The 19,144-nt window shown below is 36.0% G+C and overlaps 2 protein-coding genes across 7 annotated transcripts; both read left to right on the top strand.

The window, feature by feature from the left end:
- The first annotated feature begins 1,703 nt into the window (after positions 1-1,703).
- Positions 1,704-8,177, top strand: LOC132163383 (OVARIAN TUMOR DOMAIN-containing deubiquitinating enzyme 6). 6 transcript variants are annotated; one of them, XM_059573654.1, is made up of 10 exons: positions 1,704-1,844; positions 1,939-2,012; positions 2,427-3,408; positions 4,035-4,196; positions 5,794-5,871; positions 6,757-6,835; positions 6,937-7,085; positions 7,407-7,472; positions 7,548-7,722; positions 7,844-8,177. In XM_059573654.1, exons 3-10 carry the CDS (start codon positions 2,719-2,721, stop codon positions 8,041-8,043), a joined length of 1,599 nt encoding a protein of 532 aa, XP_059429637.1. In that variant the 5' UTR covers positions 1,704-1,844; positions 1,939-2,012; positions 2,427-2,718; the 3' UTR covers positions 8,044-8,177. The 6 variants fall into 6 exon arrangements, with proteins under 6 accessions (XP_059429637.1, XP_059429640.1, XP_059429639.1 ...); XM_059573657.1 differs by having other exon boundaries at positions 1,704-1,973; positions 2,427-2,465; positions 2,545-3,408; XM_059573656.1 differs by having other exon boundaries at positions 1,704-2,012; positions 2,427-2,465; positions 2,545-3,408.
- Positions 8,178-9,519: 1,342 nt separating this feature from the next.
- LOC132164517 (mRNA-decapping enzyme-like protein) lies at positions 9,520-18,622 on the top strand. Its single transcript, XM_059575036.1, has 8 exons — positions 9,520-9,898; positions 10,002-10,042; positions 10,141-10,190; positions 10,777-10,921; positions 15,324-15,380; positions 16,120-16,243; positions 16,972-17,448; positions 18,235-18,622. The coding sequence occupies exons 1-8, from the start codon at positions 9,740-9,742 to the stop codon at positions 18,289-18,291; spliced, it is 1,110 nt and encodes a 369-aa protein (XP_059431019.1). The 5' UTR covers positions 9,520-9,739; the 3' UTR covers positions 18,292-18,622.
- Positions 18,623-19,144: the final 522 nt, after the last annotated feature.

The following is a 19,144-nucleotide window of genomic DNA, read 5'->3' as shown; positions in this document are numbered from 1 at the left end:
AGAACCAAGTCAAGATGGGTAACTTGAAAAAGGCCCTTGTGGGAAGTTTCAACTTGTCTTAGTTCTTGCTGGCTTTGGTAGGCGGTTATAAAAAACCGCTAATCACTTAGAGCGGGGCCGTTCGCTAACCGACCTTAAGTTCTTGTTCACATTATTTGAAATCAATGAGTAATTCTATAAGTCTCTCTTTTATTCCTCTTGAGTCCCTCCAAAAATGATGTGGTTATTAAAATCATCATTTGATCAAAATTGAATTTCTCACTAAGCAAGTACAAACTATCATGGGTTTGGATCAACAATAATTAGTTATTTAAAATCGCTGGCAGTTTGAGTAGTTGCAGTATATGACCTATATATCCAATAAATTTTGGGCTACTCAGCTACCTACCCTAAATTACTAACAATTTGGTACCTAATTATCATGTATCTCAATCCAACTACTATATTCCATTGATGATTAACAATTTTAGACAGCTTTCATTTTAATTTAGTTGTAGGAAATTCTTACACCTCAATCTATGAATTTTCACATGCATTTTTAATAGAGAAATGCTTGGTTTTATTAAAAAGTCCATATTTTGGCCATTTTAATCTTAGGTGGCATGACCTATTTTTCAGAAATATATTAATTTATTTTTTAAAATCTATTAATTTTAAAATGGGTCATGCCACCTAGGATTAAAATGGCTAAAAGATGAATTTTTTAATGAAGTCAAGCATTTCTCCTTTTAATAAAACTATCATGGGTTTGGATCAACAACAATTAGTTGTTTAAATCCCTGGCAGTTTGAGTAGTTGTTGTAAAAGAGTATGTATGTGACCTATATGCTCAAATAAATTTTGAGCTACTCGACCACTAAACCTAAATTACTAACAATTTGGTGCCTAATTATCTTGTATCTCAATCGAACTATCATATTTCATTGATGATAACGATTTTAGATAGCTTTTATTTAAATTTAGTTGTAGGAAATTATTTCACCTCAATCTATGAATTTTCACATGCATTTTTAATAAAACTTGTAGTTGTCCTCTACATTTTTTAAGATTTGCCTATAGTCTAGAAGATGATTTGAACTAAGCAATCTGTAAATTAGATGGTAGAGGCACCTAATTTTGTCATGTAATGCTAATAGCATAATGTATAATTGCTTAGTAAATTAGTTGGTAAACCTAATTTTGTAATGAATAATATTATGTAATATATTGTTATACGATTGCCATATAATTTGATAATACAACTGTAAGAATCAGTATTTAGATCAACACTAGTTAAAAAAAAAATAAAAAATTAAAGACTAATTTTTCATTATAAACGTCATTTGTCTGCTTTACTCTTTATAATTTAGTGCTAAATTTCTCGAAAAATAATAGGATCACGCTACATAAACATAATAAGGGCATAAAAAGAACCGAATCCTATCCAATTCAAGATCGTAGCATTAAAGGCTAAAATAAATTTTTAGTTGATTACTTATTTATTAATTAAGGGGCACGTCGGTAATTCCAGAAGAAACCGAGTTGAGAGGAGGAAGTAAAGAAAGGAATCAATCGGTCTGGAACACACTGACAGAAAACAAGTGGGCGTGGGGAGAAGTAGTGACCACTTAACACGCACCCGCGCACGTACGCCTATCCAATCACAACCACTGCTTTTTACCTCTCGAGCTCATCCATCTCAAGCGTGCCACGGACCGTCATGATCACGCCACGTGCACGCCGCCCCGATTCGACTGGCCGTCGCTCCTGAATTCCGCGTCACATGGCCTCGTCTCTTTCACCCGCTATTTAAAACAGAGCCTCCCGTTTCTCTCTCTGAAACATACTCCTCAGACTGCTTTTCGGTGCTTTTTCCTTACCAAAAATAAAACCCTAATAAATTATTTACATAAAATTCGTTTCTTGCGACCCCCCCAATTGACACGAAACGTTTCGCAGCTTTTGCAGATCTCGGACCAACGCTCTTGTTCGAGGTTTTCGTTTCTTTCTTTCTCTCTCTCTCTCTTTTCCAGGTGAGTCGCCCTGACTCGTGCTGAGTCAACTTTAGGGCTTCCTCGATCATCTTTTTGTTTTCTTTTGAGCTTTGGCTTCGTTTTGGTCTGTTTGATCTTTCATCGGTACGCCTTTGATTAGATTTGCTGAGCGACTGTAGGAAATGAACAAGAAGTTAGAGTGAAATGTTTTGAGTTTTGTGTGTCTGTTGTTTGTCTTATCTTCTTGATAGAATGGAAAAAATCACGCAAAGAAAGTCATGTAGTGAAATTAGGTGCACTAAAGAGAGCATTTCTGTAAGCATGGAAGCCAAAATAATGAAAATTTTAAGTTTGATAGTGTAATCTGCTAGAGATTTGGCAGAGAAAGCTGCAATTTTTATTTGTTTTGGTCTTTTATTGATTTTCTTTGGAATTGTGTGGTGTTGATTGCAGCTTGAGCTTTGTGAAGGTCAATCTTTTGGGATTTTCCTGGTAAATTCGACAACTTAAGAGGGTTTTGTTGTTTAAAGTTCGAGGTCTGGGTCTCATGAGAATTGTCAGGGGAATGCAGAGATCGTTTCGCGAGGAGCAGAAGGCACTCGGCTGGAAAAAATCATTCAGCCAAGGGATTGGCGTGACTGCGCCCAAGGCAAGAACGCGTGACAAACCGATGAGTTGGGTTTTCAGTCTCTAAGTTTGGATTCTGGGAGGCTCGAGCTAGGGTTTGGTTCAGGACGATTAAAAAATGACTCGGATTTTGGTTCAGCGAGGATCTGGCAGCGGCTCTTCTTCGAACCCGAGCCGTAATTCTACTTTTCCTGGGTCTTCTTCCGCTCGGGCAGAGCCACAGGTTACAACTCCTCAGGTTCTTTCAGCTGTGAAAGATGAGGAAATTGGAGAGGAGGTGCAAGAACAAGCTGTGGTGGATGAACTTTTGGAGTTATGTGGAAGTAGTGATAATAAGGTGGCAAAAGGTGATGATCTTTTGATGGAAAGCTTTGATAATGATCAGAATGGGAGTTCAAGTGATGAAATTAACGATAGCCAAAACGTTGATACTGATGAAATCGTGGGTCCGGGAGAGTTGATGAAAGGGATGGGTGGGTTGAGAATTTCAGAGAGGCTTACAGTTGAAACTGAGGGCTCAAGTGCGAATTCTGCGCCGTCAGATAGCGGGAGTTCACAGCCACCTCCTCCACCTGTCCCACCCCCGAAACCTTCTGCAGGAAACTCAAATTCTAGGAGAGTTGTCTCAGGAAATTCAAATGCTGTGCGGATTGGGTCATCCAGAAGAGCAGTTGCCTGGCCTGTTGTTTCAACAAGGACTTCACCCACTTGTTCACGGCCCTCTTCTCCCAGGTCTCATGGTGAAAACGAGGGTTATAATAGCGCTGATGAGCAAAACCCTTGCTTTGTTTCCTCTTATGATGACATAGTAAGTTGCTAACTTTATTAGTCCTACCAAGAAACTACAGGGTAGACAAGGGTTCCATGTCTTTCTTCTTGTCTTGCAGATCATCTTTTCCTCATTTGAATTGAACCAACAAAGCATTGAATGGAGTACTACTACTCATCATCACATTAAGATATGTGTCTTAGTTGTTCTTTTTCTGTTTGTGTGTATGTGTTTTTATGCCAATCTATAGTGGGACAACTGCAATTGGAGTTTGCATATTTTGCAGCCCAACCATATTAACCATCTTGAACTTTTTAGGTGTCTTGAAAGTAGAGCTTTCTTTTAACTAATTATACATCCATTTTGAATTACTTGTGCGAGCCCAATTCTAATCTATCTAGAACGTTACAATTCCTGACTAGTTTATCACTGAAACCGTTAGGAGCTATTCATTTTATCTAGTTGCATCATTCTATGTTTCTTAGAGAACTTTTAAGTGGTTTTACTTACCAAAAAAAGAGAACTTGAAGTGGGCTTTTTTTTTTTTTTTTTTTTTTTCAGTCTTTATACGAGGCTCAGTGGGTTGCATTTTCTGTATTGAACTTGTAATGCAACTTGTTTACATGAGATTTAATGTTGTAAATTGCCCTATTTATCTATTTCAGGAAAGAGAGCGGCAATTTGAAATTGACATTAGAAGGGCAAAAGGTTTAGAAGTCAAAAAAATGCTGGAGGATGGGAATTGTCTCTTTCGCGCTGTGGCAGATCAAGTTTATGGGGACTCGGAAGCATATGATTTAATCAGACAAATGTGCATAGATTATATGGTAAGATGATGCAAATTTTTATTGGGAAGTTCATCTTGGAAATATGTTGTTTATGCACCAAGGAAAATCTATTAAGCTTACTGCTTCCAAAGAAGCTACATGGTCATTTTATGAAATACCAATCTAGCTGGTTATTTAGTGTAATGATACAAATAACAGAAAGAATTTTGAAACATCTTAGAAGAATCATGAAAGAAGGCACTATGATTTGGTTTTATCTTGGAGAATATTTGCATGTAAGACAACATTGAACAGATTATCCCTTAGCTGACCACACGCCATTAAATTAGAGTTGTATGTGGTCCTTGTTGTTTTCAATGATTGTCACACTTTGTTTGGTTGGTTGAGTCATTAGATCTTCTATTAGTGGGCATCTCAACATTATGTGATCTGCCATAGGTGAGATACAATACCGTATGTGTCCTGAACATGGAGAAGATGATTAGAGAGTTAAAGAGAAGAAAAGAAAGTTAAGGGGAAAGAATATTACATTACTTTTGTGGACCCGAAATAGTAAGGATGACAAGTAAGATAAAATATACTGTCCTCAACTTTAAGGCAAGAACTGTTTGTGAAAATAAAATTCTTGGTCTAATTCGAAAGGCAAGAGATGCCTTTCTATGTTGAACACCGACACCAATCAATTAGTTGGGGATTGTTTGCTTTTTATATCAAAGTTGGAGCCTTGGTTTTTTCCATGCAAGCAAGTGGATGTAGTGAGGAAGAGGACCATGTTCAACGCCATGAGCATCTTCCTCTTATTTCCAAGTGCTTATTATTTCTGTGTCAATTTCTTATTATAAATGAAAAATACTGCTACCGGACCTTGCTTGTGCTAAATTCCCAGCTAAATTCTCAGAGAAGCTTTACTAAGGTGGCCTCATTTTCATCATTTTGCTCTCTCTCTCTCTCTCTCTCTCTCTCTCCACACACACACACACACTCAAAGTGTTCCTTCTGATCTTGGTTCTAAGGTTCCTACATGCGTATTGCGCTTTGTCTCTGGGTCAATACACCCTGCTTTGTCAACTAGTGTTCAAACTGAAATTTATATGCTGTTTATCATGGTATAAACCGTACTCTTTTATCTACATGTACTGAGGAAAACCGTTTTATGACACCTATGCCACACATTCGTATCAGGCAGTCAATGTTTGGGATCAATTTGATTTGTATTTCAGGTGCTTCCTGTAACATTTTTTTTTGGTGTTTTGAGGTTGGGGACTGGGGGTAATCGTTAATGATAGCTGCAATATAAAGTGACTTCTGTTGTAAGTATGTGCAGAACAGGCAATTAAACTTAACTACGTGCAACAGGATTTCTCTCCTTTTTTCCTTCATTTTAGTTGTTGCTGTTATTGTACTGGTATTGATAATGTTTGGTTTAAACATTGCAAGACTGTTTACATTTGTTATGCACCTCTAGGTGTGCTTAACCATATGTTTGTAATTTTGCTTTCTGCTTGCGGTACTTTAAGGTGCAAACTTCCTAGGGATTTGGAGTTTGTAGCTATTGTAGATTTTTATTTTTTATTTTTTATTTTTATTTTATTACATGAAGCAGAGTTTTATACTCCCCAGTTTTTACTTGATTCAGGAGCGGGAAAGAGACCACTTCTCTCAGTTTATAACAGAAGGCTTTACTTCTTATTGTAAGAGGAAGAGAAGAGACAAGGTATGCAATATTGCAATTCAAGTAGGTGTTTATACCTTAGAACCTTCTGTGGCTTGGTGGTTAGTTGTTTGTTTTTCTAGTTCTGAGTTCAAAGATTCAGAGGCTGATGAAGAAAAAGAAAGAAAAAAAAGTAGTTGTTAATTCCTTCAAGGCACAAAATTTATGATCTTTGGAGAATTTTCTCATCACACGGGATGCTCTCCTTGTTATCTTGTGTTCCTTGAGTCACAATATGAATTATTGCTTCTTCGAATTTGATTTTATTTTTTATGGGTTGGGGGGGGTTTGGGGTGTTTCTTATGGAAAAAGTGGCTTAGTCCATCAACTTGGAAAAGATTATAGCAGTTTGCAAATGCTTTTCACAGTAATATAGAACTTTCAACTCAAGTTTTGGCTTTATTCTGTCCTGAGAAATGTTAGGGGTCAATAAGTTCCTCATATTTGGCCCATATTCTTTTATAAATTCAATAGATCAACCATTAGATTTGTGGGGTCTACCATTAATTTATGTGGAGTCTACAAATGTAATGGTTAATTTGTAAGATGGGATGGCCAAATATGGATAAAATATTGATCCCTAACATTTTTCTTCTGTCCTCATGAGTAATGCAAGTAGTACAAGAACAATAGCTGAATTGAAATTGGATGACTGGAATATTAATGGACACTAATGATTCGAAAGTGATTCACAGTATTATGACTGGAACATCCCATGTCACTCGGTCTCTTTTCTAAGACAGATACATTAGAATCAAGTTCCTCTTTCAATCTAAGCTGGCAAATTAATATAATCTAAGTTTAGCATAGACATTCATGACTTCCACATTAAAGGTCCTCTTTTCTTTTCTTGTGGATGTGAATATGTATTTTCTTGGGGTGGGGCAGGTCTATGGAAACAATGTGGAGATCCAAGCTTTATGCGAAATGTATAATCGGCCTATCCATATTTATTCCTATAGCACAGGTATTGTTCCACTCAACGTGAATAATGATATTGACATTCTTTCGTTCTATTTTTCTGTTTTGCATCGTTTTATTTATTTATCGTTTTTCTATGTTAAATAGCAGAGCCTATCAACATATTTCATGGAAGTTACGACACTGACACACCTCCCATTCGACTGAGCTATCATCATGGGAATCATTACAACTCTCTTGTTGACCCTCGCCGTTTGACTATTGGTGCAGGACTTGGATTTAGCTGTCTTCATGGGGTATGGGGATGTGCTAAGCATTGTATTTGTCTTTAGTTCAATTTTTTGTTTCATATTATATGCTGATGCCATAAGTTTTATTTACACTGAACGTGGAATTAAGAGGGGAGGAAGCACAAATAGTTTTCTTGTGTTTGCAAATTAAATGCACTCATTAGTGTTTTCAAAAGGTTTAGCTATTTGTGTACACAACCTTGTTTCTTGTATCACATTATTTAGCAATTGGGTTTCTTTCCTTTCCTTTTTCCTACTTTTTCTGCATGCCTGTCTATGTTTGTGTTGATTGGCTCATAAATGGCAGTATCTTTGTTTCTTATGCAGAGAAATGTTGACAAGGATCAAGTCAAGGCAGCTATTAAAGCTCAGCAAGACCAACAGATTGATAATGTAAGTATCGTGATTGTCATGCAGGATGATGTATATGGAAATGTTTGACAGTAACATATTCTTTTATACTGACAGGCACTTCTAGCCGAGGGGCGATTCTACTCTGATCTTGAGCTCACTGAGAAGGAAATTGAGCGCATGGTGATGGAAGCTTCTCGGGCCGAGTATGTTGCAGATGACTCATACAAGCAGCATCTTGGCCGTAGAGAATCTTCCACTTCTAGTGCTGAACCATCATCTTCTGGTGCTAGTAAGTTTATTCAAGAATCTTCACTCTTGAATTACTATATATGATTAACTGCCTCCTTTTTTCCCATGCTGAAACTTGGTTGTTAGTTTGACTGAGAATGTGTTGCTAACTGTTTCACCAGGCCGTGAGACCAAGTTGGAAGGTGGTTTACAAGAATCTGTCCTTAGCAGCAGCAGCATGCAGATGGTTCTGTCAATGGGGTTCAGCTATTTGCAGGTGATCGAGGCCTACAGCATATTTGGGGATGATGTGGATTCCATGGTTTGTTTCTTGTTGGAAACAAGCAGCAGCAGCAGGCGCAAAGGCAAGGCAACTGAATAATGGGTTTCCAAACCAACACACTGGCTGCTGCATTTACTGGTTTAAGAAACCATTTCTATAAACAGAGGCCTGCGGGCTGTGAGCCTTATTTATGTTATCTGAGGCTTCATCAATAAAATGTACTTAAAACTCTACTCTCGAGTGGTCTAAGACCCAATACGGAATCATTGCACTAGTTAATATGGGAAAAATACTTGATGAAAGCAAAACTGTTCCGAGTGTTAGATTAGCTTTTATCAAATGATTAATAAGAGATTGTAGGGCTAGTTTTAAGTAAATCAAGTTTTATTCATGTCTTTTGTGCACAGGTCTGTCTCATCTATTTTTATTGTTTTCAAATAAAGTTAACAAATGAGAAATATAATTGGGTATAATAAGCTTAATGACCTAAATGAGAAATATAATATTAAGTGTGCACAAAATGTGTTGTCAATTTTATTTTTTATAATTTCTTCTTCATAGAGAGTTTACAGCAATAAATTGATATTTCTTACTTTTACTAAGAAATGCTTGTTCCAATCACAATGATAATTGGTCTTGGTTCGGTTACGCCATGTATTAAGGTTTAAGAGTTTATTTTGTTTAATTAAATTGGTCGGATTATAAATTATTTATTTAACTTTATATTAATGCTTTTATACAATTTGAATCTGATGCACAAATATCAAACGGGCGCTTATCATATATAAGAAGATGATGAAACACATGCACGTCATTTACTGTTCGCGTTACTCAATCTTATTAGTTTTATTTCTAAAATATGTACGTTTTTCTTTCCCTCAAGATCGTCCAACTCTTTAACATTAAATTCTGTTCAAATCATTACCCTTAAATGATTTTATTCAAACTCTGATTTTTATTTTTTATTTTTTCGTTTCTTTATTGCTCTTTTTATGTTCTCTTGCATTCCTTTCTTAAGCGATGGCAGTGATGCACCTATTTCAAATTAGGAGGAATCCTCCTATTCATAAAAACCATCCTCCTTTCTTAAGCAATGGCAATTAATGTAATAGAGAAAATTAATTGATAAATAATTTTCATTAATAATTTTTTCTATCAATTATTTAGATTAATTACAGGATAATTAATTTGATCCTTTCATTACAGCTACTAATTAATAGTAGATTTAATATTTTGGATAATCATTGGAATATTATTACAATTTCATACAAACTAACGTGACAGTTCTACGTGACAAAAACTGAAATATTAATTTACAAGATGCTTAAACACTTCAAAATATTTCATATTATATAATCTAGAATTGTCAATTCATACAAACAAATGACTCTCAAAGGAAACCTCATTTAGTATAAAAAATAGTCACATTTCCTTGAATTATAATTAGTATATATTATTTTTTCCAGTATTAAAAAGTTGAAAAAAAATCTACTTCGAATAAATAAATAAATAAAAAAAAGAAAGAAAAAGCCCAAGAGGTGATTGACACAAAGAAGCAAGATTGAACACTTCGCTTGCTTGTCGTGTCCGACGAAAGTTTGGATCGTTTGGTATTGGTTAGAAGGGTATTATAGTCACTCCAGTAGAATCTTGTGAAACAAGCTGAGTGGTGGTGTTGGCGACCCGGAGACTCTTCTTCAGCTTCGACGTGAATCACTGTCAGGTCCCCCAAAAATTCTAGGGTTCGAGTTGGGTGACGAGCACCGTATCGAAATTGAAAGAGAAAAAGAAGAAAATGTCGCAGAGCGGGAAGCTGATGCCAAATCTGGACCAGCAGAGCACGAAGCTCCTCAACCTCACCGTTCTCCAGCGAATCGACCCCTTCGTCGAGGAGATCCTCATCACTGCTGCTCACGTCACCTTCTACGAGTTCAACATCGACCTCAGCCAATGGGTTCGCCTCCCACTCTCTCTCTTGCTGAAACCTGAAGAATTCTTCATTTTCGCATTCCCTGATTGTTTTATTTTGTTTCTCTCTGTTTTCGATTCATTTGCAGAGCCGCAAGGACGTTGAGGGATCTCTCTTCGTCGTCAAGAGGTAAGATTTCTTATTGGTATAGAGTGTAATTGTATAAATTTTGGGAATTGATCCTTTCTGGAGTGTTGATTGTGAAGAGCTTTTTGCTGTTATTTCAGGAACACGCAACCTCGTTTTCAGTTTATTGTGATGAATCGACGCAATACGGGTTGGTGCCTTTCTTTGCTGCTCTAGTTCCTGATATATCTATTGAATTCCTTATTTTTTTGGTAGCCTTTTTTTCTTAATCTTACGTCTAATTGTTATGTATAACTTGTCATATGCGATATCATTCATATAGTTGTTTTTTGCGGTGATTCAAGTTTTTAGATTGTTGTATGGCATTGGCTTGGGCGTGCCAAAGTAATTCCATTTCTAATATATTTTCTCAGCTTCGCCTTTATGCCATTCTGGTTTGTTTGCCTACTTTTGTTTTAAAATGTTAGGTAGCAATATTGGCACCCCATGTTCTGCTTCTTGTTCTTCATTGTAAGTACATGAATTCAAGGTGGAGGGCCAATTGATTCTACCCTAAAAATCTAAGAGCTAGAAATATAAGTGCATTGACTTGGGGGTTCATATTGAATATTGGATGTAATTATGCATATTTTCAGTGTTGCTCTTAAGTAGAATTAAATTTCACATGTTGCTACTAACAAATTGGTTCGGAGTTCTTAGATCCCTTTTGTGTAGCATGTATATGTGTTTTATCGATTTGTTTGAACTAAAGAACGTCGGTTTGTTGATACAAACAGATAATCTGGTGGAAAATCTGTTGGGAGATTTTGAGTATGAAGTCCAGGTTCCGTATTTATTATATCGAAATGCTGCACAAGAAGTGAATGGTATTTGGTTCTACAATGCACGGGAATGTGAAGAGGTTGCAAATCTTTTCAGCAGGTAATGTTGTTTTCCCATGGTCTCAGTTCCTACAGAATTCTTAATCTCGTAGTGTTTTGTTAATATGAAATAATTGATAGTTATTTATACTTCTGAAATGTTGTGTCTATTTCTGAAGTATGGCATTTTTTTGATAAGTAAACAAAATTCATTAAAAACGCAAAAAAAGGTGCCCCTAGGAAGTATACAAGAAAAACATGTAAAAGGAAAAAAGATTAAGAAAGTTCTGTAAATTAGAATATGAGAACAATCATAGGCAACCATATAGTGGTATAGGGTATTGAAGAAGAAGGCCTTTAATCCTGCCACCTCCCTCTCAATATCTTAAAAGCTTTCGATAATTTCTCTCTCTCTAGATATACCACATTAAACAATACGGGATCACTTGACGAGGCATGATCCACACTAATACAAAAAGACTAAAAATAGAGTTCTATAAGGCACTAGCTGTCTCGCAATGGAGTAAAACATGGTCAACAGTTTTCCCATTCTTCTTGCACGTGTAGCACCAATCTACCACAATGATATGCCGCTTCCTTAAGTTATTTATAGTGAGGATCTTACCTTAAATGACCGACCAAGCAAAGAAGGCCTCTCTCAATGGGCTTATTACGCCAAATACTCCTCCATACTCATCGGGAAGTGACATTAGAACAATCTTATATCAAACTACCCTCTCTTGGAAGGGGTCTAAAAAAGCCTATCTTCACCACCCCGTCTCATTTTGACAAAATATACTTGATTGAAAAGTGGAGTAAAGAGTTCCATCTTCCAATCTTGTGCCACTCTTATAAAATTGTCGTTCCATTGAATAGAGGCATTAGATAACTATAGATAATCTGCCACAGAAGCATCATTAAAGCAAGCAACACTTTTTTGATAAATAAAGCAAGCAGTACTGAATAACTCTGGAAACCCTACCTTAAGGGACTGGTCCCCAAATCACACGTTTTGCCAAAAACTAATCTTGGAGTCTTCATCCACCTCAGATCTAGTATTTCTTGAAAACTCCCTCTATCCCTCCTTATATATTTCCATATACCAACCCTATACGACCCATTAACTTCATTAGAACACCATCTATCTTACGGACTATCATATTTAAAGTCCAATACCAATCTTTATAGAACCTCTCTCTCATAAGCGGAGCACAATAACCACTTACCTAGAAGAGCTCGGTTGACCATAAGAAAATTTTGGACCCCCAAAACCCCCTCAGAATTCGGAGAACACACCTTGGACCCATTTACAAAGTAAAATTTGAATTCTTCACCCATACCTTCCCACATTTTTATTGGACCTTTGTGTAATTGTTGCGTAAAATAAGGGATTTGCCCTTAAATTGTTCCATCATTCCATGCTCTTTGGAGGAACCATTGCACTTCCATTGGACGCCAGTATTGTCTTGCATGTTTTGTTGCAACTCTTCTTTCGTGTGAGAGTGTGGAGATATGCAAGACCATTAGATCATCTTTTCTGTTTTCCACCCTCCAAGTCTTTATTTGGTGCATTTTTTTTCTATTATAAATAGCAGAGCAACTGTTTGCATTCCATCGAAGATTAGGGAGGTCAAAGCAATTTTACTAGGATGCTTTGTCATTGTGTTGTGCTGAATGCTGGTTATCCTGAGTGTGACCTGTTGCAATCTTTGTATTGATATTCAAAGTTTGGCAGTTGTTGGCCATGTTTCTATATTTAATTCACAAGCATCCTTCTAGACGGTATAGGATGTATTTAGTGTTTATTCATTCTCTCTGTATACTTTTAATTATATTTTATGTTAATTTCATATGTTTTATAAAATAAAATACCATATTAAAGTGTGAGTTATACCACACTTTCGTATTTTATAAAATAAAATACCATATTAATTTCATATATTTTATGTTACTTATCAAAAAAAATTAATAGGCTGTGATTGTCGGTTACATGTTGGCTCACAGTGTGTAAAAAGCTAATTTGCCTATTACATATCGAATCAAGAGCGAAAGTGTGGGGTTCTTATATTTGTGTAGCTTCATAATTTTGTACTCAGTCTAGGTTGCAAAGTAGGCCGTATGGTGATGTATCTTGTTTTCTTGGAGCCTATTCTTTTAGTATTATCCATCTTGGATCTGTTTGGTGGAGAGTGTAAAGAGGAAACGTGTCACCTTGAGTAATGTGATATATGTTAAGTGAGACATTTGACTGACACTGTGTTCTTTATACAACTCAGCTGCTGATTCCTTTCTCTGTGGCTATTGGTTGAAAATGATTGAAGGTAGAGGTATATGTATTTTCTTTTCATGGGTGAGTTGGCATGAGAACTAAAATCATTTGGTTGATTAGAGTGTTTATGCCTGTGATGGAGAGAGGGTTTTTTGGGTATCATGACAGTAGGAGTGATTTATGAAGTCATAAGTGACTCAGAATGTGCAATTGAAATAGGTGTGTCTGTTGATCAGTAATGGAAGTGCTATGTTGGGCCAAAGAAACATGGCAAAGTGCAATGAGCTTAGGCATTCATATGTGACATCTGAACAGGAAGATGGCAAGGCTGTAGGATCTTTCTTGAATGTAACTGTGTGGTGTGCAGTGTAAGGTCAAATCATTGACGTGATTTGGAGCATTGTTGTGGGATGGTAGATCTTAGGCATACTTTCAAAAAAGAAAAATTATGGAGTTCTGCTTAGAGCATGTTCCCAGTAATTTTATGATCATTGTGATTTTGGAACAAAATCACTTGAATGATTGGAAAACGGTTTTTTTTTTTTTTTTTTTTGGGATCTTTTCTTAGGTCATTCCAATGTAATTTTGTGGGCGATTGAGCACTTATTTGCCAAATTGCAATGAAGGTGGACCTTTTTTATTTGTGCACTTCAGGCAAGTTGATTAGGATATTTTTGACAAGTAGTTGATTAGGATATTTAATATGCACATGTCTGATTTCACTCTGCAATCCCTACTTATTTGGAGTGTGTTGAATCGATAGATATGCCAAGGGTCTTCTACTTTGGTGGGATGACTTTTGTGATGACTTGGTGTATTGGGATTTTATTGCATTGAGCTGTCCTTATGAAAAATGCAGTAAGGAGATATTTCAAATAGTTGTTCGGTTCAGTAAAAAGTGGAATGCTTTATTTCAAAACATTCGGTCTTTCATATTTCTTAATTTTGTAATTGTTATGGGTTGGCTACTGAATTTGGGATATTTCCTACTTATCCTGTTAATGCACATCTATATAGTTCTGAATTTATAGTAATTTGTTTAAGGTTTCACAAATAAATTGCTAGTTTTGTGGAGAGAATAAAATTCTGGATAACGTCCATACTTGGAAGCTTGTGAGTGGCAAACCGAGCTAGAAAATTTCTAAAGTTTCATTTTCATTAACAGCTCTCTTTACCAGCCTGTGAACTGTTGATCTTGTGGCTTGGCATGAAAATGTAAATCCAACATTGCTAGAAGAGGCTAAAGGAAGTAGATGGTTGACAATGCTAGGCATTCAGTCCTATGTATAAAGGTGCTGTACACATCTGATTTGTTCTATTTGATGGATCTGAGATACAACTTAATGTAGATTATTAATGAACTTGATTTAAAAGGATTAGATGGCTTGTATGTTTACAAATAACTCTTTAAGAAGTAATTGTAGCATGCCTTCTTTCTGAATTCTGATTACCTAGTATGGTTGAATTCATTGGTGTCTATTTATCATATATATTTTTAAATGCGAATGTACGTATAATAGCTATGCTGCACAGATACTTCTGTAAGGAGTTGTATCCTTGTATCTGTGTTGCATATGTTACTTTCTGGATGCTTCCTGATATGAAGCAATGCATAAATGTATAAACAAGTTACTCCTTGTTGCATAAGTATCGGATACATATGACCCTCGTAACTATAGAATAAAACATAATTTATGGATAAAAACATCGGAAGGGTACGTGAAATATATTTTAAATAATTTAAAAATGAGCAATTCCATACACGATTAAATCGACATATCAAGATATATTTATTTGAAAATTTATCTAACTCATACTTTTGCTACGAGCATGCACACACATTTTCTTGAAATTATATATTAGCATATTCCTGTTTAATCTTATCCTTGTCATACAGTATATTTGGGTGTTACTGTATCCATATCTATGTTTTGTAGAATAACAGTTGCAATAATTAATAAGTCGATTAAATGTCCGAAGAGCCTTTTTTGCATTTGGTTCTGGATACCTTTTTATAATTCAGAGGGACTCCAGACTTGCATTGTTAGATATGTTTGCGTGGGTTACTGAAATTTATGCATATTATCCATTTGACAAAAACTTGTGATGTATAGAATCGTCTCCATGCGTATTTTCATTCTCAACAACTATATTCTTTATTTTTTTCATCATTTACTTTCTTTTATGCTTGCAGGATACTTAATGCATACTCCAAGGTGCCTCAAAAGTCAAAGGTGTCTTCAAATAAAAGGTAATGATTGGAAATTCCATTCTGTAGCTGTTTATATTTTCTGAAGTCTGAAGTAAGAAAGCATGATGATCTTTTAGTACTTATAAATTTGAAATCATGAAAAAAATTTATTCGAGTAACTACCATTTTTTATCTATATCATGGCCTATGTGGCGGTGTTATGGGCTCTTCTACAATGTCATTTCATTTATAATGATTCTTGAATGATTTTGTCAATTGTGTATTCAATTGAACAAGAACAAATTGTAGAAAACATTTGTGCTTTTACTTTCCATTTCTTCTGTTTCACATTTGAGCTTCCTTATTTCTTTTTCTTTTAAATTGCCATAATTTCATTCTGATAGAGTTGCATTTGCATCTGCATTTTTTCTAATTGTTGCTGAGATTCTTCATCTGTGGCATTACTTCCTTCTTATTTTCAAGTTTCCTAGCTAGATTTTTCTGACCTGAAATTATTATATTTTTTTCTTTCTTTGGAATGTAATAACCAGGATTTTGAAGTCGAACTTAACTTTTAAAGTTTTATATCTTTTCAAATGTGAATGAATAACTTCATGATGTTCTCATGATCTGGAAGTCCAATGAAAACTTCCATTTGTTCTTCGTTTTTAGTGTGTTAAAAGACGTATCTCTGGCTGACTCGCTCTACGTACATTCGTTTTCTGTCTGTCATTGTCTGTGATGCATCCTGATTATTATAAAAATTCAAGAAATAATGTTTTGTTGTGTTTCACTGCAGTGAATTTGAGGAACTGGAAGCAGTCCCAACTATGGCAGTTATGGATGGTCCACTGGAGCCACCATCAACTGCCTCCAATGTTACAGATGTTCCTGATGACCCTTCCTTTGTGAACTTCTTCAGTGTATGTAAAATGTAGTCTTTTGGACAATGTTATCTGGTTCTGGAAATTTTTCATGGCATTTTATTATGTTTGCACCTGAGATCAAACCTCATGATTAACTGTAGCATTCTCATCATTCAGTGATATCTGTTCTTCATTTTCAAGAATAGATATCAATATAGTGTCTACAATTTTCACTTCAGCCATTGGTATAAAATTCCTCTTCTTGGTTCTTTTCCGTAGACTGACATCCTAAGGTCATTGTGAAAATTTTCTCCTCTTTCCAAGGAGAGCTTCTTGCTGTAGGTGAGATAAAAAAGTGTCCTAGTTTAAGCTAGAGGTCGGACACTGGCCCCATGCTAACACAGGGTATGACAACTAAGTTGCGCAGTCCTAGCTACATAGGGTGTAGATCAGTTTTTTGGCATATTGACGGAATTCTGCAATAAGACAATTTTTTTTTTTAAAAAAAAAAATTGCTAGAAGGAACTTCTATCTAGAGATATGTGGAAGTATGACACTATGTTACAGCAAGCTTTTTTGTATTCAACTTCTCTCTGCATTACCCAAAAGGGATTCTTTAATGTTCAAGTAGATGACATTCTTCATATCCATACTGGATGGTACACTGATTCTATTATTTTTATAGATTTACTGTTCAACTTCTGTTTTACTACCCTGGAAAGAAAAGTAATTTGTATTTTCTTTCTATTTGAGCAAAACTGAGTCTATTGATTTCCTTATTGCAGGCAGCCATGGCTATTGGGAATGTTTCAAATACAGCCATGACTGGACCTTACCAGTCCTCTGCAACAGTCGGCCCTCCACCTTCCCATCCAGCAAGTGTTGCCTCTCCTACCGTGCCAACATTGCAAATACCATCTCCTCCTTTGGCATCATCTACTCCTTTAATGCCTCTCCTTGATACCCCTGAATCCAACAACAACAGCAGCCAGATCACTAATCTTGTAAAGCCCTCTTCATTTTTTGTTCCTCCTCCTTCCTCCTCTGCAATGATGATGCCACCTGTCTCCTCATCCATACCTACTGCTCCTCCACTTCATCCTGGGGCAAATCTACAACGCCCATATGGTGCTCCTTTGTTACAACCTTTTCCACCTCCCACCCCACCACCATCTCTTACTCCTGTTTCTGTTCTAACCCCAAACTACGGACCAGTTATTAACCGAGATAAAGTCCGAGATGCACTTCTTGTGCTTGTTCAGGTTAGTTTTTCTAGTTACTAAAATGTTTGAAGCTTGTTTTTCAGCTATCACATACTTCTGGCGATTGTAATTATAATTTCTGTTTAAGAAGATATCATTAACAAGATAATCATGCATTTTGTGTTTGCATCAAATCACTTCACTTCGTTTACAGCTAAGATTGCTAATAGATTATTATGAATTTGCTATCAAATGCTTTCTGGACATTTTTTTGTACAGAATAACTTCGACTTTTGTGATTAAATAAATAATTGGAAGTTAATTATATGGATTTAAATATAATACGTACTGTCACTTCTCAATAGGGGTGGTCTCCCCGGGTGCTGGAAATACTATATAGTATTGGAAATAAGTTTGATTACTACATTTTTTTTTTCCCAATAAAGGCATTGCATAGACAACTGCATATAGGCTTTCAGAATATTAGTATTCAAAGAAACTGGATTGAGCTGGCATACAACCAGTTTTCTGCTTATTGGACTTTTCATGCCTTTTATTCAAGACATACCCTGTTACTAGCATTTGTTGCACACGGAACTGCTATTTTCTCAATATGAGTAACTAATGTGATAGGGGATGTGGGTTCCGTACTTGCTTGGACAATCTGGGATATGGAACTCACCTGCCCAAAGAGGCGTGAGGCCCATTTCCCTCTCACATTTATTGCCTGTATTGCATACAATATGAGCAGTTAATAGCACCCGATCCCATCACATTTACTTGGCCTAACCCTCTTGGGTTCAGTTACTTTTTCGGTCTCATCTGATCAGCTTGCATATGTGGTAGGACAATCAATTCATTGACATGGTTTGTCGAGCTCTTCTGAATGCACACCAATCATGACCCATTTGAAGAGGCAGTGCGATGGCGATGCTGGAATTTTGTTTATTATGTGGTTCTTTTCTTTTCTTTTGTTTTTGTTTTTTTAGCTGGAAGTGCATGTAAGATATGAAGACCTGTATAGCATTATTTATCTCTGATCACCTTTCTAATGATAGTACGTTTTGTTAATATTGCAAGTATTCTGATTTTCAATGGTATGTGAAGCTGATAAACTTGTACATCACATTTAAGTCTTGGTATAACCGAGTTATGAGAGCTATTCTTTCCTTTTCCTATCATGAACTAGACAGAAAGATCCAAGGAAAAAGACAGATTCAACCTTTTGTTTGAATTGCCAAGCTGTGTTAATGAGAATGATTCCTTTCTCTTCCTCTTGAATTAGGCAAAAAGGACTCAAGGAAAAGAGAGATAGATTTGACTGTTATTTTGAGGGAACCAAGGGCTCCAATGCTAACAAACAGGTGCTCAGATATTGATCAACATTCTGAATATGCTAGTGCACAGTCAGTTTCTGAGGAGATTTCCTTGTGCATTAGCATTCTGGATATGCTCTCCGCCTCTTGTGGTTCGAGTGTTTCATAACCCTCTGGCTAAATAATGGAAATTATTGTGAAGGATGTTAAGATTATTCACAATGACCTTGTCACTAAAGTGAACAACATCCTGAAAGAAATTGACCTGGTGCTTTGGAAATAAATGAAAGTATTTAGGAAAAAGGCAGAGAATTACATTTACCCTCTAATTATTAAGCAATTTGCAATGTCTTTTAATGAACTTTCCTCCAAACTATCATTGGGGTTGCAATGTCTCCTTTTTTGTGCAAGAAAATGACAATTACCCCTAAAATAATAAT

The sequence above is a fragment of the Corylus avellana genome, chromosome ca10 (assembly GCF_901000735.1).
Source record: "Corylus avellana chromosome ca10, CavTom2PMs-1.0".
NCBI classification, from domain to species: Eukaryota; Viridiplantae; Streptophyta; class Magnoliopsida; order Fagales; family Betulaceae; genus Corylus; species Corylus avellana.
This window is presented reverse-complemented; position numbering and strand designations above follow the sequence as displayed.

Coding starts and splice junctions, on each gene's coding strand:
- LOC132163383 (XM_059573654.1), top strand. CDS start 2,719: ATGACTCGGATTTTGGTTCAGCGAGGATCTGGCAGCGGCTCTTCTTCG. Junction 7,473..7,547: donor AAGACCAACAGATTGATAAT/GTAAGTATCGTG, acceptor TTATACTGACAG/GCACTTCTAGCCGAGGGGCG. Junction 7,723..7,843: donor ACCATCATCTTCTGGTGCTA/GTAAGTTTATTC, acceptor CTGTTTCACCAG/GCCGTGAGACCAAGTTGGAA.
- LOC132164517 (XM_059575036.1), top strand. CDS start 9,740: ATGTCGCAGAGCGGGAAGCTGATGCCAAATCTGGACCAGCAGAGCACG. Junction 10,043..10,140: donor TCTCTCTTCGTCGTCAAGAG/GTAAGATTTCTT, acceptor CTGTTATTTCAG/GAACACGCAACCTCGTTTTC. Junction 10,191..10,776: donor GATGAATCGACGCAATACGG/GTTGGTGCCTTT, acceptor TGATACAAACAG/ATAATCTGGTGGAAAATCTG.